At 45.9% G+C, this 18,767-nt stretch overlaps 1 protein-coding gene across 9 annotated transcripts in view; it reads right to left on the bottom strand.

Annotated features, from left to right (window-relative positions):
- Positions 1-18,767, bottom strand: part of CCDC60 (coiled-coil domain containing 60) — a 176,796-nt gene that overhangs the window by 16,084 nt on the left and 141,945 nt on the right. For all 9 annotated transcript variants that reach the window (XR_009730381.1, XR_009730379.1, XR_009730380.1 and 6 more), the window contains 4 exons: positions 15,370-15,460; positions 10,556-10,790; positions 4,458-4,542; positions 1,303-1,374 (listed from right to left, as the gene is read on the bottom strand). Coding sequence is in view for 6 of the 9 variants with exons in the window: in XM_061384841.1 (XP_061240825.1) it covers positions 1,303-1,374; positions 4,458-4,542; positions 10,556-10,790; positions 15,370-15,460 (483 nt within the window). In the remaining 3 variants the exon portion in view is untranslated. The remainder of the gene's footprint in view (positions 1-1,302; positions 1,375-4,457; positions 4,543-10,555; positions 10,791-15,369; positions 15,461-18,767) is intronic.

Genomic DNA, 18,767 nt, shown 5'->3' on the forward strand with positions numbered 1-18,767 from the left:
AAAGGCCCCTTCTGCCTGTCTCAGTCAATCCTTTCCTTGACCCTCCTTGAATTTCAGCCCTACTGGTCTTTGCTTAGTGCCTCTAAGCTTCCTCCTGCCGCAGACCCTTTGCACATCTGTTCCCTCTGTTTGGAATGCTATTCCTTCTATTCCCTCCACAGCACGGATCCTAGGTTCTATGGGAAGGCACAGGAATCACCTGGAGAAACTGCTCAGAATGAATGCAGATTTCAGATCCTACTGTTCCCAGCCACAGACTAGCTAATTCTTCTTTTTCCCTCAGGTCCTAGCTTAAATGTCAGACTCAGCCTTGGTTAGAGTCCTGGTGCTCAACATTCACCTAATCCTCCATAATTCTCCTTCAGAATGCTATTTATGGTCATGATTACACAACTATCTCTGTGGGATTATTTGATAAATGCATGACTCTCCCATTAGAACAGTAGCTCTTAACCACTGGCAGGATTCAAGGAGTCCAAGAATGCAGATGGAAAAAAAAAAAAAAAAAACCAACAGGTTGCATCTTTAGCCTTTCACAGAAATGGAAATCACAGGTTTTTATACATCACATTAAAATTATGGGAGATACTTTGAAAAATCATTTACACTTGACACTAATCCAAAATTATAGTAGTTATCAGAGCTGCTGCTATGTCTTATTGTATAAGGCATTGCTGATGAAGCTCACAGATGACTATATATCTCATATTGGTTACAATATTGTAATCAATATTACTATAGATTTCTTTGTAAACTTCTATAGTTTATAGTCTGCATTTGGAAGCATTTTGCTGAAAGGAATCCATAAGCTTTCTTGGATGGTCAAAGAGTCTATTTCACAGAAGGAGTTATGATACCAGACCAGATAGTGGGCTCTACCCACAGGGCAGACTGCATCTGTCTTGTTTGCTGCTGAATCTCAAAAGAGCCGAGCATAGCTCCTGGGACATAGTGGGGACTGAGAAGTATTCTCTAGATGAACAAGTAAATTGGGGGCAGACCTGCCCTGCCCCATTACAAGTCACCTGAGTAAAGAGGGAAGGGGTAGTTCCAAGACACACCCTCCCCCCTTCATCTCTCCACTACCAGAGAAGACTAACTTTATGGCACACGATTGTTGGGAAGTAACGGCTGAATACTCACCACCAAGCCCTGGGAGTCAAGTAACTTATTTCCAGTGAAGAAGGAAGAAGATCCCTTCCTTGCCCCCCTTCCCACAGTCTGGTGAGGGTGTCTCTGCAATGCCCCCTGGAACTGTGTGTTGCCTCCTGACTTACCTGCTAGGGCCCCACGCCTTCCTACCTTGATTTGCGGGTGGTCTGCATGTCCTTATAGGCAGAATCGCTCTTGTTTTGTCTGAGCACTGACAAGATGCTGCAAAGCAAGATGAGTCACTTAATAAGGCTCTGAACATATGATGCTCTGAGGCAGTAAACATCCATGGGAGAACGGAGGGTGCTCATCTACAGTGGGGATCCTAGGTTCTATAGGAGGGCATATGAGTCACCTGGAGGAACGGCTCAGAATGCAAGTGTAAACTCCTGAGCCACATTCCTAGAGATCTGGAAACATTAGGTCTGGAGTGGGACCCCAAAGCTGCACACACACACACATGCATACAGTCTTCTGACTTGGGTTCGCAGAGAACATACTTTGAAAACCTTAGAATTTCCTGACACACCATGAAACAATGCCTGCTCAAAGTGCTTGTTAAAAAATATGGTTTCCTCTAGGGATTTTGGTTCAGCGTGTCTGGGATGAAGACCATAAATCTGTGGTTTTCACAAGTGCCCCAGCTGATTCTGATCTTCAGAATGTTTGGGAAAGACTGTTAGAGGATTTTTAGAAAAGGTCATCTTCCTAAACAATGTTATGATCTGAATGTTTATGGTACTACTAGTGCCCCTCTACCCGCCCACCAAATTCATATGTTGAATCCTAACCTTTCAGAGGATGCTGTTAGGAGGTGGTGGCCTTTGGGAGGTGATTAGATCATGATGGGGGAGCCCTAATGATTGAAACTGATGCTCTTGTAAAACAGACCCTGGAGAACTAGCTTGTTCTTTCTACCACGTGAGGAGGCAGCTGTCTATGAAGAAGAGAGTCCTTGCTGGACACTGAATCTACTGGCATCTGGATCCAGGACCTTCCAGCCTCCAGAACTGTGCAAAATAAATGTTGTTCACAAGCCCCTCAGTTTACGGTATTTTTTGTTATATCAGTCTGAACACACGAAGACATGGGACCAAAGGGCAGTCTGGCCCTTGAGGCTCGGGGCTGGAAAGGCAGGCTTTCAGGGGTTTCTAATAAGCCCAGAACTCTATGTCTGTCTTGATGGGAGCAGATTTGGTGTCTAAAGTGAAACAGGAATCCACATTTTTAAAGTGAATCAGGCAAAAGAAAACCTGCAGCTTTCCCTAACTGTCTCTGTGCAGCTCTGCAGAGAAGCCTCCAATATTTGCTGTCTTTGTGAGAGATTAGGGAGACTTTTCTCCTAGAGGAATGGAAGCAGATGGGAAATTTCAACAGGTTCTTGCACTGTAACCATGGTTATTTTATCATTAAAGTGAATGCAGCGGCCAGGTGAAGAGTTTTGTGAGAACCAGGTTCCCGTGTGGTTTAGTCTTTGAGTGCCTGAAGCGAGTCATCCTTCTCCATCTATGAGATGGGACAAAGGAATTGGGCACTGGTTAATCCATCTGTCTCAGCAAAGTGCTGCAAAGGTTCCCCAGGACACTGCACATGAAATCAAAGCAGCCACCACCTCCACTGTCACCAATCTTTACATGCTTACAATATGCCAGGCACACGCTAATATGTTAAATGCATCATCTCACTAAATGCTTAATGTGACTTGGTGGCGTAGACATTATTTCCATAATAATGAAAACACTTTACCAGGAAATTATCATTTAATTCTCATTGCAGCCCTTTGGGATAGGTTATTAAGGAGCCTCATTTAACAGAATTGGAATCAGGCTCAGAGAGGTGAAGCAACTTGCTCAACAGCACACAGCCATTAACTCATGGAAATAGAGCTCAACCCTCCTCTGCTTGGTCCCACTGCCAATGCCTGGATGATACACAAGCTCATTCTACAGATGAGAAAACTAAGGTTTAGAGAAAGGCTGAGGGACTTGTTCAAAGGCACTACGTCTTGAGCCCACGTCAGTCTGATTCCAAAGCCAGTGTTCATGATGTGAGTGCTCACACAGGGAAGGAGCTTCTTGAGCTGATGCTTCATCACTGTCGTCTGTCTTTGATGCTGATAAGTCAGGCAAAGAGGCTGGGGCCGTAAGGGCCAACACTGTCGCCGCGTGCCTTCAGAGCCACCCTTCAGGGCCCCGAAGCAAGCTGAAGCAGCAGCAGCCGCCAATTCATCATGAACAAGCAGAGGCGGGTGAGACGCATGTGAGCGTGCTTGGTGAACTGTAATTATGGTAATAACAATAACCAATAAGTCATAGCCGGCATCCTAGTAGGCTGAAGGCGATGATGAACCTCTCTCGTGCCTCATTTATTCTCGGGAAGTAATTTGCTTACTCAGAGGGATCCACGCTTGGGAAGGGAGCTTCAGGTCTAGCCTGCATGGTCTCCAAGGCTTTTAGAGGGTCAGACATCCAGTGCCTGGGGCTTTCCGCTGGAAGGAGGACACCTCGGGTTCAAGTCCTGACGCTCTGAGCCAATTACATTGGCTGTCTGTCAGCTCGAAACTTCAAAGGGATTCTTTTTGCTCCATGGTTAGAAATCAGAATCCTAGAGGTGGCTTCCAAGGTCTCAGCGGACGTATACCTCTCCCCACCCCATTCTGGCTGCATTTCGGTCCGTTCTGAGCATGTCTGCACATGCATGCCTGCAATATTCACTCCCCTTGCCCACTCTCCCTGCTCCTCTAGTAACTCGGGCTAGCTAGCTCTTCTTCATGCTTCATCCAAAATCTCAGCTCAAAGTTTCCTCCTTGGAGGGAGCTTCTCTGATCCCCATCCCAGACGAGATCAGATGCTCCTATTACTTCCTCTTACAGGTCTGAGATTTCTTTCATAACACTTCCTGCGATAATAAGTACAGTTGGTCCATCCATATTCATAAATACTCACTAAAAGAATGAATGAATAACCTTTGGGCTCCTGGGAAGAAGGGCAGCGTAGTAGTTAAAGGAAAAGTTTTTGGAATAAGAAAGTTGCAGATTTGAGTTGTCGCCTTACCATTTGTTAGCTGGGTGACCTGAAACAAGTTCCTTACCCTCTCTGAACCTCATTTCCTTATTTGTAAAATACAGACAACAGTACCTACCTTGTGGGGATGTTGGAAGGACTCAGGGAGGTGATATATGTGAACAAAGTATACGGTTCAGCACTTGTCACAGAGAAAATGTTCAACCACGGGGCACTGCTGGCCTGAATGATATCACTCTGATGCTGACATCCTTTATTTGACCAGGTAGCAGGAGAATATACCTGGGTGCCTGTCTTTGCATCTCGTTTTCCATGGTGATTGTTCTCCGGGCATCTTCCCGAACCATCTCTAGGAGCTTCTGCAGATCTGATGGGAACACAAGAAGTCACTGTCTGCAGGGTGCCTGTGAGACAGGACTGTGCAGGTCAGGGCCCAGCTCCCAGCCTGATATCACCTTGGCTTTGGAGCACTGGCACCTGATAGCTCAGTTGGTAAAGAATCCACCTGCAATGCAGGAGACTCTGGTTTGATTCCTGGGTTGAGAAGATCCACTGGAGAAGGGATAGGCTACCCATTCCAGTATTCTTGGGCTTCCCTTGTGGCTCAGCTGGTAAAGAATCTGCCTGCAATGGGGGGACTTGGGTTCGATCCTTGGGTTGGGAAGATCCCCTGGAGAATGGAAAGGCTACCCACTCCAGTATTCTGGCCTGGAGAATTCCATGGACTGTATAGTCCATGGGGTCGCAAACAGTTGGACACAAATGAGCAACTTTCACTTCACTTCACTTCGGAGCACTGGGGAGCTGGAGAAGGATAAGACCAGGGTCTAGACGTCTGACAGGCTGTAAACATGATTCCTCTGCCTCCTACCAGTGACCAGCCATCTCCTTTAGAATGCCATCTAGATTCCTCCCTGTGGCCTGTGAGGCCTTGTGGGTCTTAGCTGCTCTTTGTTCCTCCTGTCTCATGCCATTCTCTGCATCCTCTGCCCCCTGGAACTCTACTGCAGCCTGAGAGCACTGCTTCTACTTCCAAGAAGAAATCAAGAAATCACCTTATGGGGGAAAACCTTCTCTTACTGTATAGGCCTGAGGTTCCAAAATGGTGACCCATAGGCTGATTGGATCAGATTGGACTGGAATGCCCAAACTTGTTAAAACTGGTGGTTTTCCCATAAAAACACCCAGGCCTCCAGCTTCCCTGTAAAGACTCCGAGGTGGGGCTCATCACTGTTGTGTGCTAATGGGGCCTTCAGACTTTCAGGGCTTTCTCCAGCTCACCATCGCTCTCCCTACTCGTCATCACACTGCTGCTGCTGCTGCTAAGTCGCTTCAGTTGTATCCAACTCTGTGTGACCCCATAGACGGCAGCCCAACGGGCTCCCCGGTTCCTGGGATTCTCCAGGCAAGAACACTGGAGTGGGTTGCCATTTCCTTCTCCAATGCATGAAAGTGAAAAGTGAAAGTGAAGTCGCTCAGTCGTGTCTGACTCTTAGCCACCCTATGGACTACAGCCTACCAGGCTCCTCCATCCATGGGATTTTCCAGGCAAGAGTACTGGAGTGGGGTGCCATTGCCTTCTCTGTGTCATTACACTAGTTGACTTGTATTTCCATACTTAGTATTGTTGCTTTTTATACAATGTAGAAATATTTCTCTGTGTCTGACTACTGTGTGTTGACTTGAGTTCTCTCAAAAGATAATGTTCAAGTCCTAATCCTCAGTACCTCAGAATATAAATTATTCATGTTTTTATTTGGAAATATGGTGGCTGCAGGTGTAGTAACGATGAGGATACACTGGAATGGCATGTGTGCATGCTAAGTCTCTTCAGTCGTGTCTGATTCTTTGCAACCCCATGGGCTGTAGCTAGCCAGGTTCCTGTGTCCATGGGATTCTTCAGGCAAGAATACTGGAGTGGGTTGCCATGCTCTCCTCCAGGGGATCTTCCTGATCCAGAGATCAAACCTGTGTCTCTTACGTCTCCTGCATGGGCAGGAGGGTTCGTCACCACTAGAACCAAATGGGAAGCTCCACGTTGAAGTAGAGTGGGCCCTTAATCCAACAGATTGGTGTCTTTGTAATAAGTGAAGAAGATGGCCATGTGAGGACGGAGGCAGACTGGACTGTGGCTGCGTGTACAAGCCAAACTGTCAAGGATGCCAACAACCGCTAAAAGCTAAAAAAGGCAGGGAAGGGTTCTTCCACACAGATTTCACAAGAAACAAAGCCCTGCTGACACCTTGGAGTCTAACCTCCAGAATTGTGAAACAATAAACTAATGCTGTTTTCACCCAGGACATGGTCTTTTGTTAAGGCGGCTCCAGGAATCTAGTACATGGACACTCTTAACAGCTGGAAAATAACATATATCTGGAGTAAGCTACATGCTTCAGGGTGAGTAGGAGAGTAGAAGCTCTAAGTGCTTTATACGGATACAGATGGGTAAGTAGCTGGCACTGTGCTTGTCATCCAGGCACTGTCAATATTTGCAGAATAAATAAGTAAATGACTAAGGAGAGAAAAAACAGGAAGGGTTTGGAAAGCTCTGAGCTAGATGTGGAATACTGATGAAGGAACACAACGCCAATGGAGACACTTTCCTTCAGTCTGTGTCTGTAGTCGCCTCGGGGCTAAGTCTCAAAAGCCATACCTGGACGGGTGAAGCCAGCGCTTCCCAGGACCGTTCATGTCCAGCCTGGTTTGTGAGCGCATCACTGGGTGCTGGGAAGAGGCTGTTCTCCTCAGAGACCTCCCCTCAGCCATCTGGGCTGTGATAATCATCAACATTTAGCCATTTTCTACTCCACCTTCCTCATTCTCAAGCAGTTCACCTTCCTAGTATCCTGTGGGCAGGGTTCCATTTGACCTGACTCTGACCTTCCTTTTTGTCTTGTCATGCCCACCTCCCCTCCTGCTATGCATCCCAGCATCCTTGTGGTGTGTCCAGAAGCCTGTTATTGAGGGAGCTCTGGCTTTCTTCCCTTCTCTGCTCCCCCATTTCTGCCCCTACTCATAAGCAAATCAGTCTAGTGGGTGGATCCCAGAGAATGCCCAAAGCGACCCAGCACACTGGGCAGCTCTCCCAGAGAATCCCCTCTACGGCTCCATATGCCACTTAAGGCACTGAAGTTTGCTTGTTTTTTTCCTGCTAGCCAGTAATGCCTCTGGGCAGGAATGGTGCCCACCAACATCGAGGTACATCCATCCCATAGCTGAGGCTGGATGTGTATGAACTGGCACAAAGCCTTGGGGCTGTGAGGCCCGCATTTACCCACAGAGGCTACCTGAAAGGAGAGACTTGTTTACAAAAGGTACAGACGCCATGAGATAGTTTCCCTGAGGAAGACAGCCCTGTGACAGATGCCCACACTTGGAGGAACCTGCCTAGTTCTTAGTCCCCAGGGCTACGGATACACCATTACCCAATGCTCAGAGACAACAGCATCCTCTGGTTCTGGATGACAAGCCACACCCCTAAAGAAAAAATTCTAATTCCCTCCTCCATTGCCCATCCCCAGCCAGTCTAAGAACCTTACTTGAGAGCAACTATACCCTCCCTTTGGGGGAAAAGAGTGGGAGTCCTTTTGTTGTATGGGGTTGGTTCAAGGGGTTGGGGGGACAGTAGAAGCCACAGGACCCTTCTTTTTGAGTTACTAAAGTGAGTTTTTCCTCTAACAATTTCAAGACCAGCAGCTTCAAGACTGCCAAGAGAACGGCCTGGGTTTTAGTTTCTCTGGAATCCCCTGATCACTGACTTGAGAGGAGACCAGTCCACACAGAGGCCACGGCCCGCTGTCCACAGTGATTTGTGTCTAAAAAGACTTCATTATGCAGCCAGCCCTGGAAATTAAACCTTGGTCAGATGGTGTATCTCTCAGAATAGGATTCATGAATTCAGAATCAATTTGAGGAGGTTTTAGAAGGCAATGAAAGTCTGGGAAATTAATCTACTTTTGTGAAGGCTCTGACAAACACAGCAGAGTTTAAGGGATGAATAGAGGAGAAGGGTGAGGAGCTGGAGGGTGAAGAACTCTCTCTCTGGATGTTGGTCTCTGGTAGGAATGCATCTCCCAGCCATTTCTGTGCACCTGCCGTGCGCCAGGCTGAAAGTAAGACATTGTTCCATGCCTGAAGGGAGCTCACACTCCTTTCCCCTCTCTTCCTTAGTAACAGAAATATATGTATGCATATGTACTCTGTGTGTGTTGGGGGGAGGGGGCTGGGCATGGGAGGAAGCATTTATTACCCCAATTTCCCAACATCCTTTGCAACTAAAGGACTAAATGCTGTGACAAAGTCCTGTGGCTAAATTCTGGGCAATGAGATTTTAGGAGAAATGTTGTATGAAGCTTCTGAGAAGACTGCTTAAACTCGGTTGGAAGTGAGCACTTTTCTACTTCACCTACTTCCTTCTGCTTCCGTCCAAGGATGTGACTCTGATGACTGGCATTCCAGCAGCCATTCTGGACCAGGAAGTGATCCATGGTGAAGAAGAAAGACAGGAGGAAGTAGGATCCCTCATGATCTTTTGGAACCACCCTATCTCTAATCTGGCCTTCCCTGGTGGCTCAGCTAGTAAAGAATCTGCCTGCAGTACAGGAGTGAAGGTGAAGTCGCTCAGTCGTATCCGACTCTTTGCGACCCCATAGACTGTAGCCTACCAGGCTCCTCTGTCCATGGGATTTTCCAGGCAATAGTACTGGGGTGGACTGCCATTTCCTTCTCCCCTTCTCAACCCAGGGCTTGAACCTGGGTCTCCCGCATTGTAAACAGACGCTTTACCGTCTGAGCCACCAGGGAAGTCCTGGGTTTAATCCTTGGGCTGAGAAGATCCCCTGGAGAGGGAATGGCTACCCTCTCAGTATTCTGGCCTGGAGAATTCCATGGACTGTACAGTCCATGGGTTGCAGAGAGTTGCACACAACTGAGCAACTTTCACTACCTCTAACCTGCAAAAAAAAAAAAAAAGTTAATAAATTTTTATCTTTTTTAAACTAGTATTTTTCAGGTCTCCATACCTAGCCAAAAGAAGTTCCTACCTGAAATAAGGAGATGTCGTTGTATTAAATGAAAATTAAGTACCTAATGGGACTTCCCAGGTGGCTCCATGGTAAAGAATCCACCTGCCAATGCAGAAGACACAGGAGTTGGGGCTTCAATCCCCGGGTTGGGAAGATGCCTTGAAGAAGAGAATGGCTACCCACTCCAGTATTCTTGCCTGGAGAATCCCGTGGGCAGAGGAGCCTGGTGGGCTACAGTCCATGGGGTTGTATAGAGTCAGACACCACTGAGCATGCATGCACTTAATGACTTATACAAGCAAGTAAAAATATGAAGAATTAAGAGGAAAGTCAGGGAAAACTTTGCAGTGAAGAGCATACGCCCCACTTAGGAAGGGCAGCTCCAGTTGAATATTTTCATACAGGTTGCTGGCCAACTGTTGCCACAAACAGTAACGTTTTTTAAAGCCAGGATTTCGATGTCCAAACTCTCAAGCTTAAAAAGTCACTCCTACTTTTTTTTTTTTTTTTTTAAAAAAACCAAGACTTCTGTGCTAAATAACACATGGATGGCAGGAACTAGCCTATGTGCCCTAGCTTCCTATCTCTAAACTAAGACAAAAGATAGGAGTAAAGAGGGCAGGATCCAAAAGAGTTTGGGGAGGTGCCACTGGCTGCAGTAGGCAACTGGTTAGACTCGGAGGAGGGAGGCCACTGGGAAAGCGTCAGAGGAGGCTTGGAAAAGGGGTCACAGTGTAATACAACTTCCTCTATCAAATATCCAGAAAAGGCACATTTCCAGAGACAGGAAGTAAGTTTGTGGTGGGAAAGGAGGGCTGTCAATGGACATGAGCTTTCCTTTGGGGTTGATTGACATGTTCTACAATCAGATGGTGGTGATGGTTATACAACTCTATAAATTTACAAAGAATCATTGAACTGTATACTTAAAACAAGTGAATTTTATGGTATGCCAAGTTATATCTCAATAAAGCTGTTTAAAAAAGCAGGTACCGAATTTCAAAAATATAGTATGAAAACATAAAATACTGTATCAATATTTTTTTATAGGATTACATGTTAAAATGACAATATTTTATAAATTGGGCTAAGTAAAATACAGTATTAAAAGTTTTAAAAAGAGCAATTGATGACCATGGGCTGTCTCCCAAGTAGAAATGGTCCAGAGTAACCCAGGTTAGAGTTTATTTCTGATTTCCACTGCGGGAAAGCAAAGGGGTCCTTGGAAATTGACCAGGGCTAGAGGACCTGTGTCTTCTTTAACTGAGTGGGGTAAAGGTGAAGCATATGGGGCTCTTGCTGCCTGGCTTCAAGGTAGAGTCAGCGCAGACTGGTCAGATCAAAGGCAGGACTTACTGACGTGGAGAGGCTCTTCTTCAGGCTTGGTCGAAGACGATTCATTGTCCTCGATGTCCTTGCTGCCTGTCGCCTGGGTGATCACACTTGGAGGTTCATCTGAGCCCGGGTTCACGGAGACCATGCTGCTCTGGGGGGATGACCCTCCACTCGTCCGAGACAGACTGAGGGTGGAGCCTCGCCGGCTTGGTTTGCGGGTGGTGGGGCGTGCTACAGGGATTTTGAATTTCTTGGTCTGAAGAAAAGAAATAAGAAAGGGGGATTTTAGAAAGAATGAAGGAAGGAGGGGAGCGGGGAGGGAAGGAAGAAAAATAGCAAAACCTTGGCTCTGAATGTAAATTCTCTTTGACTCTTTCCAAACACCATGAGATATATTTTGGGTCTGGGGAAACCTGCCACACGCTGACGTCATTTATACGTGTGTATTACCAGAAGCAAGTTTGATGCCGCTTCCTCTATTCAGTGAGCGCCATGATTCCCAGTAGTCACCACAGGAAGCTGAACATGTAATCCATTGACGCTGCCATGAACCAGAATACGTTTCGACTTTCCTTGTGTAACCATCAGAGTTGATTTTTAAACTAGGGGAGGGTGGGTCTAATTTCTTTAAGCTGCATCTTGTTTTTCACCGCCCCAATTCTAGGTATCAACTTTGTGTTCACCAGATGACACCTGGGCCTCAAAGAATACAGATTTATATTCGCTGGGGTTTTCTGAAGAATACGAAATGGAGAAAGCTCTAGCCTTTACACTCAGGAGGTGGAGTTGGGGGAGGCAGATTTGACTGATGAGGAGAAGGGGAGGAGCCATGATGGAGGTGGGCGGGAAGACCGAGATGACAAGTCTTCGGAGGTAAAAGGCGGAAGGTAGAGAAAGTCCTGTGAGAGGAATGTGAATTTTTGAAAGGAGTCAGTGTGGGCAGGTTACAGGTATGTGTGCACGCGCGCGCACCCTCTTGCATGACTGGCTGTCACTTTAGAATGTACTTTGTGTGGTTATGTCCTCATTAATTCATGATTCAAGTCTTAGGTTTCCTAACCTAGGTTTCCTAACCTGTCCCAATTTACTCAGCTACTCTGGGTAAGAGCTCAATGCAGGTCTGGGCTACAGTTTACACTCTATTAAAATAGAAACAATTTCATTTGAGAACATTTGAAATGAAAGCCCTTAGAGGGCAGTCTGAGATCTTTGGCTGAAACTCATAGTGTGAGATGCCCTAGGGAAGAAGATAAGGAGAGGCACACCTGAAGACACACAACCCTCTCCACCCTGTCTGATCAACAGGGTGGAGAGGGTGGCTTTCAGCAGGCCTCATCTCAGGGAGTCCACAGTGTGTTATCAGAAGTTATTTTTTGACTGGCTACTAAGAGAGTCAATTTCTAGGGAGGTTGATAAGAAGTCTGGGGTCCCCAAGGAGGAGACTGGGGTCGGGGACTCTCAAAGCAGAGATAGGGGTCTGGAATTCTCAAGGAGGAGGAAAGGACAAACATCTTTTTTTTTTTTTTTCCTCTACATTCCTTAGTCTTAGTTACATAAAATGTTTTTTTCTTTAAGCCCAGAACTGATGATTACATAACAAACAGCTCAGTTTAAACTCTGTACTAAGGATTATATAACAACAATGTATCCTGCTTGAGGACAGTTTCTCCTTCCTGAAAACCTTCTGGCTAATCCTGTTATTTTAAAATGTAAATTATGGGAGTGGATCTAGTAAGATCTTTACAACCTTGAGACATTCTTTTGATTTATTGTAATAACTAATTAAAAAAAGTATATAACTCCCTTGCTCAGACTAGCAACGGGGGCACTCTCTGTTCCCCTTCTGATGTCTATGTCAGAAGCTTTCTCTGTCCCTTTTTATACTTTAATAAAACTCTGCTATACAAAATCTCTTGAGTGATCAAGCCCGGTCCCTGGTCCCGAAGCTAAATCTTCTTCTTCACTGTTCACAGTAAGCTATCACTACTTCAGGGGCCCTGAGTGTAGGTGGAACCTCCCTGTTCCAGAAGAGGGAAGGGATTTCTCCATTATACAAGGCAAAGAGAAGGTCAGGGAAGAGAGATGGGAGAAGGCTGTGGGTTTTAAGATGTGATGTCTCCCTGTGAACACCACCTCCGCCAACAAATCTTCAGTGAAATGCCACACAAGTGATGGAATGTTTCAGAATTTGATAGCCTGGGGACCTGGAGTTCAACTGGCTTTAACCAGATCTCCAAGGGAGTATATGAAGTTAGAGAATGACTGAGATAAAGAAAAAACAAATGCCCAAAGCTGACATGCTCTCCCCTTTGATAAATTAGCAGCCTGATGCAGTGTCCCCTTTGTTACGGCACTGCAACTGGACGAGAGCTTGCCAGACCGTCAGAGGGCCCTTCTGCTCCCTGCCCCCACTAGGGAGAGAGAATATCAGAGCTCTGGGATAATACCTGTGGAAGTCAGCTCTTCCTGTCTCACCTGGCACAACATGAATTCTTGATTCTGGACTCTTTTACATCAATGTCATTTTTGAAGACTGGACAGATTGTGTCACCAGGGCAGCCTGGAGTCTTGCAATGAGCATTGGACCCAGAGCCCAGGGACTTGCCTGGAGCAGGTTACTCCCCTACCTCCACTCCCTCATCTGTACAACAGAGAGGATGGGCTGGGATGATCACAGAAGAGCTTTCCACACACAGAGTTCTGTGCACATCTTCCTTGCATTAGGATTTAATTCTGTGCTCCTAAAGTTGCCATTAATTAAAATTCAATTAACAGCCACAGCCAGGAAATCCAAAGTGAAGGGCTGACACTTCTGATTAATTGAGAGTGGCAGAAGAATAAAATGTGTGTGGGGGGAGGTGTGATAGGCAGATTCGGCATCCTGCTTGCCCTTTATTGAACTGACTCTCCCTGAATTTGACTTAAATCCCCAAATGCTTCTTCTCTGTGTCTGGTATTTCACTCAAGGAGTGGTGTTAATTGGCTGCTGTGTTTCCAACCAGGAGGGACTGCTTTTCGGCAAAACAAGGAAAAGGTTTCCATATACTTTCTTAGAAGCAGGGGTTTCTAACTGGTGGCCCATGGGGAGACATGTTTAACTGGTCAGAATTCTACAAACTGGGGATATCCTCATATGAAGTACTGAGGTTACTGGTCTCTCTTGAAAATGATAAGCTCTGGATCCCATTTTCACATGGTGAAATGAGTAGAGCTAGGCAGAGGTTGTTTCCTTTAGCTGTGCAGGAGAATTCTTGTTTGCCATAGACCTCCCCACTCCCTACTATATTACCCAGCCTAATCTTTTCATTTATGCAATTTCCCCAGCTTTTGAGGATCACTGCCCTGGCACTGATGAGCTCTACACATAAAGAAGAATATTGATTGCTGTGGAAGTTGACTGGAGCCTCTCTTTCAAAGTCCCTATTCTGCAGGTGGAGAAACTGAGGTCGAGAGAGAGGAAAGGACTTCTTCAACGCCATGCAGGGAACTGGGTCACAGTGGCTGAACTAGGTCTCCTGACTCCTGATTCAGTGCTTCCCCACCCTCAGGACACACCACACTGCAGCCTAGAGTGTGACCCACAACTTACTCAGGAGGGATTTCAACTCGGAGTTCAAGTACATTGGTTCACTCACCCCTCCTCCAACTATAGTTGTCAATATTCCTGAAGGACATTTTTTTTTTTTAAAGGTTCGTGGCTTCTACCATTTTTTTCTGTGCATCTCTGGAGACAGATGCACATGGTATCTCCATAGCAACTTTCAGTGATAAAAACAAAGGCTCTACTTCTCAGATCTAGGAGTGCTCGGATGAAAAAGCAAGAAAATGGTGAAACTTCCTGAGGGGCGATGATAATCACGATGCCAGAGAAAACATGCTTTTGAAGAGCGTGGTGTTTAATAAACAGGGTTTAATAAATAGACCCAGGATTAGTTAACTCTTGGCTCTGCATGGCTTCATGCAAATTACTTAACCTCTCTGAGCCCCAACTTTATGATCTCCTACCTGGAAATAAGAATAGTGTCTTATGGAGTAATCAGGAGGACAGGACGGGCTAATACACCTAAAGAGCTTCTTTAGCACAGAACCTGGCCCACTGTAATTCTGTTTACAGAGTGGCTTCTAAAAACTATATAACCACAATAATGCACAGCATTTTAACATTTTCAAAGTGAGACTGTGTATTGTTTCCTGGGGTACTTTGCTAATGTTGAGAAATGGGCAGAAACCAACATTATTTCCATTCTGTGGGTTGAGGCACAGGTTCAACAACAAAATCTCATTGTGTGTTCTCTCAACTGCCTTAAGCGCTTTACTCCTGCCATTATTATTATTAATGGGCTTGCTTGCTAAGTGGGTGAGTTTGGGAGTTAGGAATACTCTTCAGTGAAAAGAACAGAACTCTGGATTTTCTCTTAATAATAGACCCACATTCTAGTTTGTAGAAAGCCCTGTCTGTTCAATCACTCATTTCTTGTTTTCTGAGTTAAAAGAGAGAGAGACAGACAAATGACTGTTATTGATTAAAAATATAGAGCTAAAGAACAAGGTGACTCCATTTCCTCCTGGTGACATCTTATTAGGCAGCTCCTCCGCTACTCCTCCCCTCCTCTATGAAGTGGTATCTAGCCAAATGGCATTTCTTCTACAATCCCCTGATAACCATTTTAATTAAATTCACAAAAGCCATCCAACAGCATGAGGTTCTGATTTCCCTTCACTCAGAGAACCAACTAGAAAAAAAAAATCCCATCAGAGAAAAGACTGGCAAAAAATGCCTCCCCCACCAAGTTGGAGTTGGTAACCAGACGGGAGAGTGGTGAGCAGACAGTTACCTTCGGCGCTGTGACGAAGTGCTCCCATCTCTGTCCCATGGACTTGTCCTTATTGATTTTTTTTATTGTGCTTTTGCTTCCACCTGGGTCCCTGAGTGAGAAACAGCTTAATGAGTTTTCCGTTTCTAGAGCCTCAGTTTATTACAAGTACTTTTAAGAAAAGCAATAAATTGGTGATGGATGGTGGCACTTCTCTGCTGTGATTTTTCCCCTTCCTGTACTCAGGAACAATGGGAGGGGAGGTTCTCCACGGCCGGGGTCTTGTGAGTGGGAATCGAGGTTAGGAGAGACCACAGCCCGCTGGGTAGGGCCTGAGGGAGGTGCAGCATATTTGTCCACATTCTGCATCTATCTGCATCTTGAACTCAGGTCCTCTAGCAGACTCCAGAGCAGGTCTGCGGTTCCTCTTGGGGGTGAATCGAAAAGCATGTTTGTTTCTGAATCTCTACCTACTCTACTGCCTAAGGGTCTCACATCAGGGACAATTCTGATTGACACAGAGAGAATTTCTGGGTGTGCTTGCTGCGGGGAGGGATGCAGGGGGAAGCTTGTGGGATGAGTTGCACAATGAAAATCACAGGTTTGGAGTTTACTAAGTGAAAGTTCTATACAATCCTACATGCAAGACACTTCTGTGCATTCTCACTGAATCACCTCAACACCACCTTGTTATGCAGATATTTATCATCTCATTTTATAGATGAGAAAACAAACTTGGGGTCTTCAGTCACTTGCCCAGATGCGTATTTACAATGGATCTAATGACCATCCCTTGCGTGGGTCCCTCCATGGCCCTGTACCTAATTTTTGTATTTTAACTTTGTATTCTTTTTCTTAAAGTGCCCCTCTCCCCAACTGAATAAATTTCAGGTCCCACGAAACCTGGGTCTTCCTTCGTGGGTTGTAACTTTCTGAGTAGGAGACTGAAGCCCCAGTAGGTCTGGAAAGTGACCTACCTAGAACCCTTTATCTGAAACCCATGGGACCAGATGTGCTGCCAAATTCAGAATTTGGGCATTTTGCAACGGAAATACGCTGTATGTGTACTACACATTGGGGGCAGGAGGAGAAGGGGACGACAGAGGATGAGATAGCTAGACGGCATCACCGACTCGATGGACATGAGTTTGAGTAAACTCTGGGAGTTGGTGATGATAGGGAGGCCTGGCGTGCTGCGATTCATGGGGTCGCAAAGAGTCGGACACGACTGAGCGACTGAACTGAACTGAATACTACATATTAACATAATCTTGCCAGTGGCTTTGAGACACCATCTTTTAATTAAACATGTTAACATTTCTGCAGCAGTATATATGAATATTTACTTTAGGTGGGATAACGACTACAAATAGCTTCAAGTTTTGCCACCAGATCAGTTTGGTTCATGTCAGATTTTGCTGCCAAACTGAGTTATGGAAAAAACTGAGTTTTCAGAGCCTTTTGGATTTTGGACTTGTGGCTACAGGGTGGTGGAGCCCTGCTGACAAGCAAGCTGGAAGACTCAGTAACGACCTCTACCTTTGTAACAACTGATTGACTGATCTCTTGATCTCTCCATTCATCCATCCATCTGTTTATCTCCTTTTTCCCTGCAGAAAGGATTTTTAGATGTCTGGGAGCCTTTAAATCGTTTGGCTGGCTGTCACTCAGCATAGAGGAGGGGCTAGAAAGAATGAGACAGCCAGGCCAGTTTGATTGTGGGGAGGCACCAACAGGAATCTAGACTCCTCAGGGGCTGCTGGTCAGGGGAGAAGCTCAGATAGGAGGCAAAGGTGAACCTCACTTACTGACTGCTTTTTGTGGCGTGGGGGTCTGAGTAGCAGAATCAAAGGCTAGTGGAGAGGGGAATGTGTGCTCTCTTTGTTGGCAGAGCCTTGCTGGGCATCTCCCAGCTCACAGCCTCGATGCCCGAGGAATGCTTACAGGGTCAAAGTCGGGCTGCGGAGGGTGGGGTGAGAATGTGCCTTCAAGCTTTTTGTAAGACTTTATGTTTGATTACACAATAAAAAGCCCTCTGAATAATTAACAGTGAAGCTCATTTATCGTTGATTCTGCCTGCCTCTCCCCCGAGTAATCAAATTAAGGAATATTCAAAATCCAGCCAGGGAAAGGAGCGATACTTCAGTCCTATAAACAATATTTAAACTAGCGGCGCTTTTGAAGTCTGATTTAAGGCTCACCAACTGGAAGCTTTAGCGTTTCTGCTTTGGAGAAAAGACCACAGGGCTTTTCTCGCCTTTTCCCTTTGCTAACTCAGCCCCTGCTGTGCCTCCAGCCTTCTTCTTGAAGTTCAAAAGCAGCCCCTCTTTCCCCTTTAAAATTAAATCTGGTACAGGCCAAGCTTTCAAAATCTTAAATATTCAGACCCAATTGGGAAGATGGAGGTTTTTCGTTCACACAGACTTCCAAGATGACCTGAAATCTATTGCAACTTCAGGCAGCAGGTTAAATGAGCTAAAAATGCAGCAGGCTTCCCAGGGATCTTAAAAAGCCCTGAGCATCGCTCTTGCAAAGCCATTGATAAAGAAAGGGCCTGGTTAGACAGGATTGGTCTCTCTGATGTTTCATTTTCAGTAGCAAATAAACTAAACAGGAGGATCAATAGGGAGAGAAAAGGAAATAACCTGAGCATTGTTGTCCACAGTGGGCTGACTGCATACACCTTAAGCAAGGAGGGCAGGCAGGCTGGTGTTCCTTCCCAAGGCCTGGAGGCACAGAGCCCTTCACCTACTGGGGTCCCAGGTTTTACTGGCTCTCTGAAGTTGGGTATAGCTCTGTGACTTGCTTTGTTTAAAAAAAAAACACAAAAAACCATGAGTGCAAGTGACCTGTAGCTTGTAGGGAGGATGCTTTAAGGGCCAGTGCTCAAGTCAGACTCCCTTTTCTGCTGTGCTGATGGGGAAGCTTCTGCTGAGATGGAATTCCTATCAGCCTGGGCCCCCAGGTGACTGAGGTTAGCAGAGTTCCATGTGGATTACATGTACAGGGTGAGCGAGATGTAAGCTTGGGCTGTACTAAGTGGCTGAAATTGGGGGGTTGATCGTCCTGGCAGCTTAATTTACCTGACCTAATTGATAGCTCTGATTTATTGTCTGTGTGATCTCAGGCCAGTCTCTCTGAGCATCAGAACCAGGAAAAGGGGTATACCCGGGTAGTTAACTGTGAGTTTAAGAATCTGGTGGACCAGCTGTCTGAGTCCTCTGCCTGCCCTGCTGCTTCTGAGATGTGCAATTTTTTTTTATAATATTGACCCTCTCTGAGCCTCAGTGTCCTCAATTGTCAAATGGAGAAATAGTAGCTGAGTCAGAGGATGATTAGAGTGAAGATGCAAAGCAATGGGCTTGTTAGGAGCTTGGCCGGATGCCTTGTATGGAGAACTGAATACAGCAGAACTATGA

The sequence above is a fragment of the Bos javanicus genome, chromosome 17 (assembly GCF_032452875.1).
Source record: "Bos javanicus breed banteng chromosome 17, ARS-OSU_banteng_1.0, whole genome shotgun sequence".
Taxonomy (NCBI): Eukaryota; Metazoa; Chordata; class Mammalia; order Artiodactyla; family Bovidae; genus Bos; species Bos javanicus.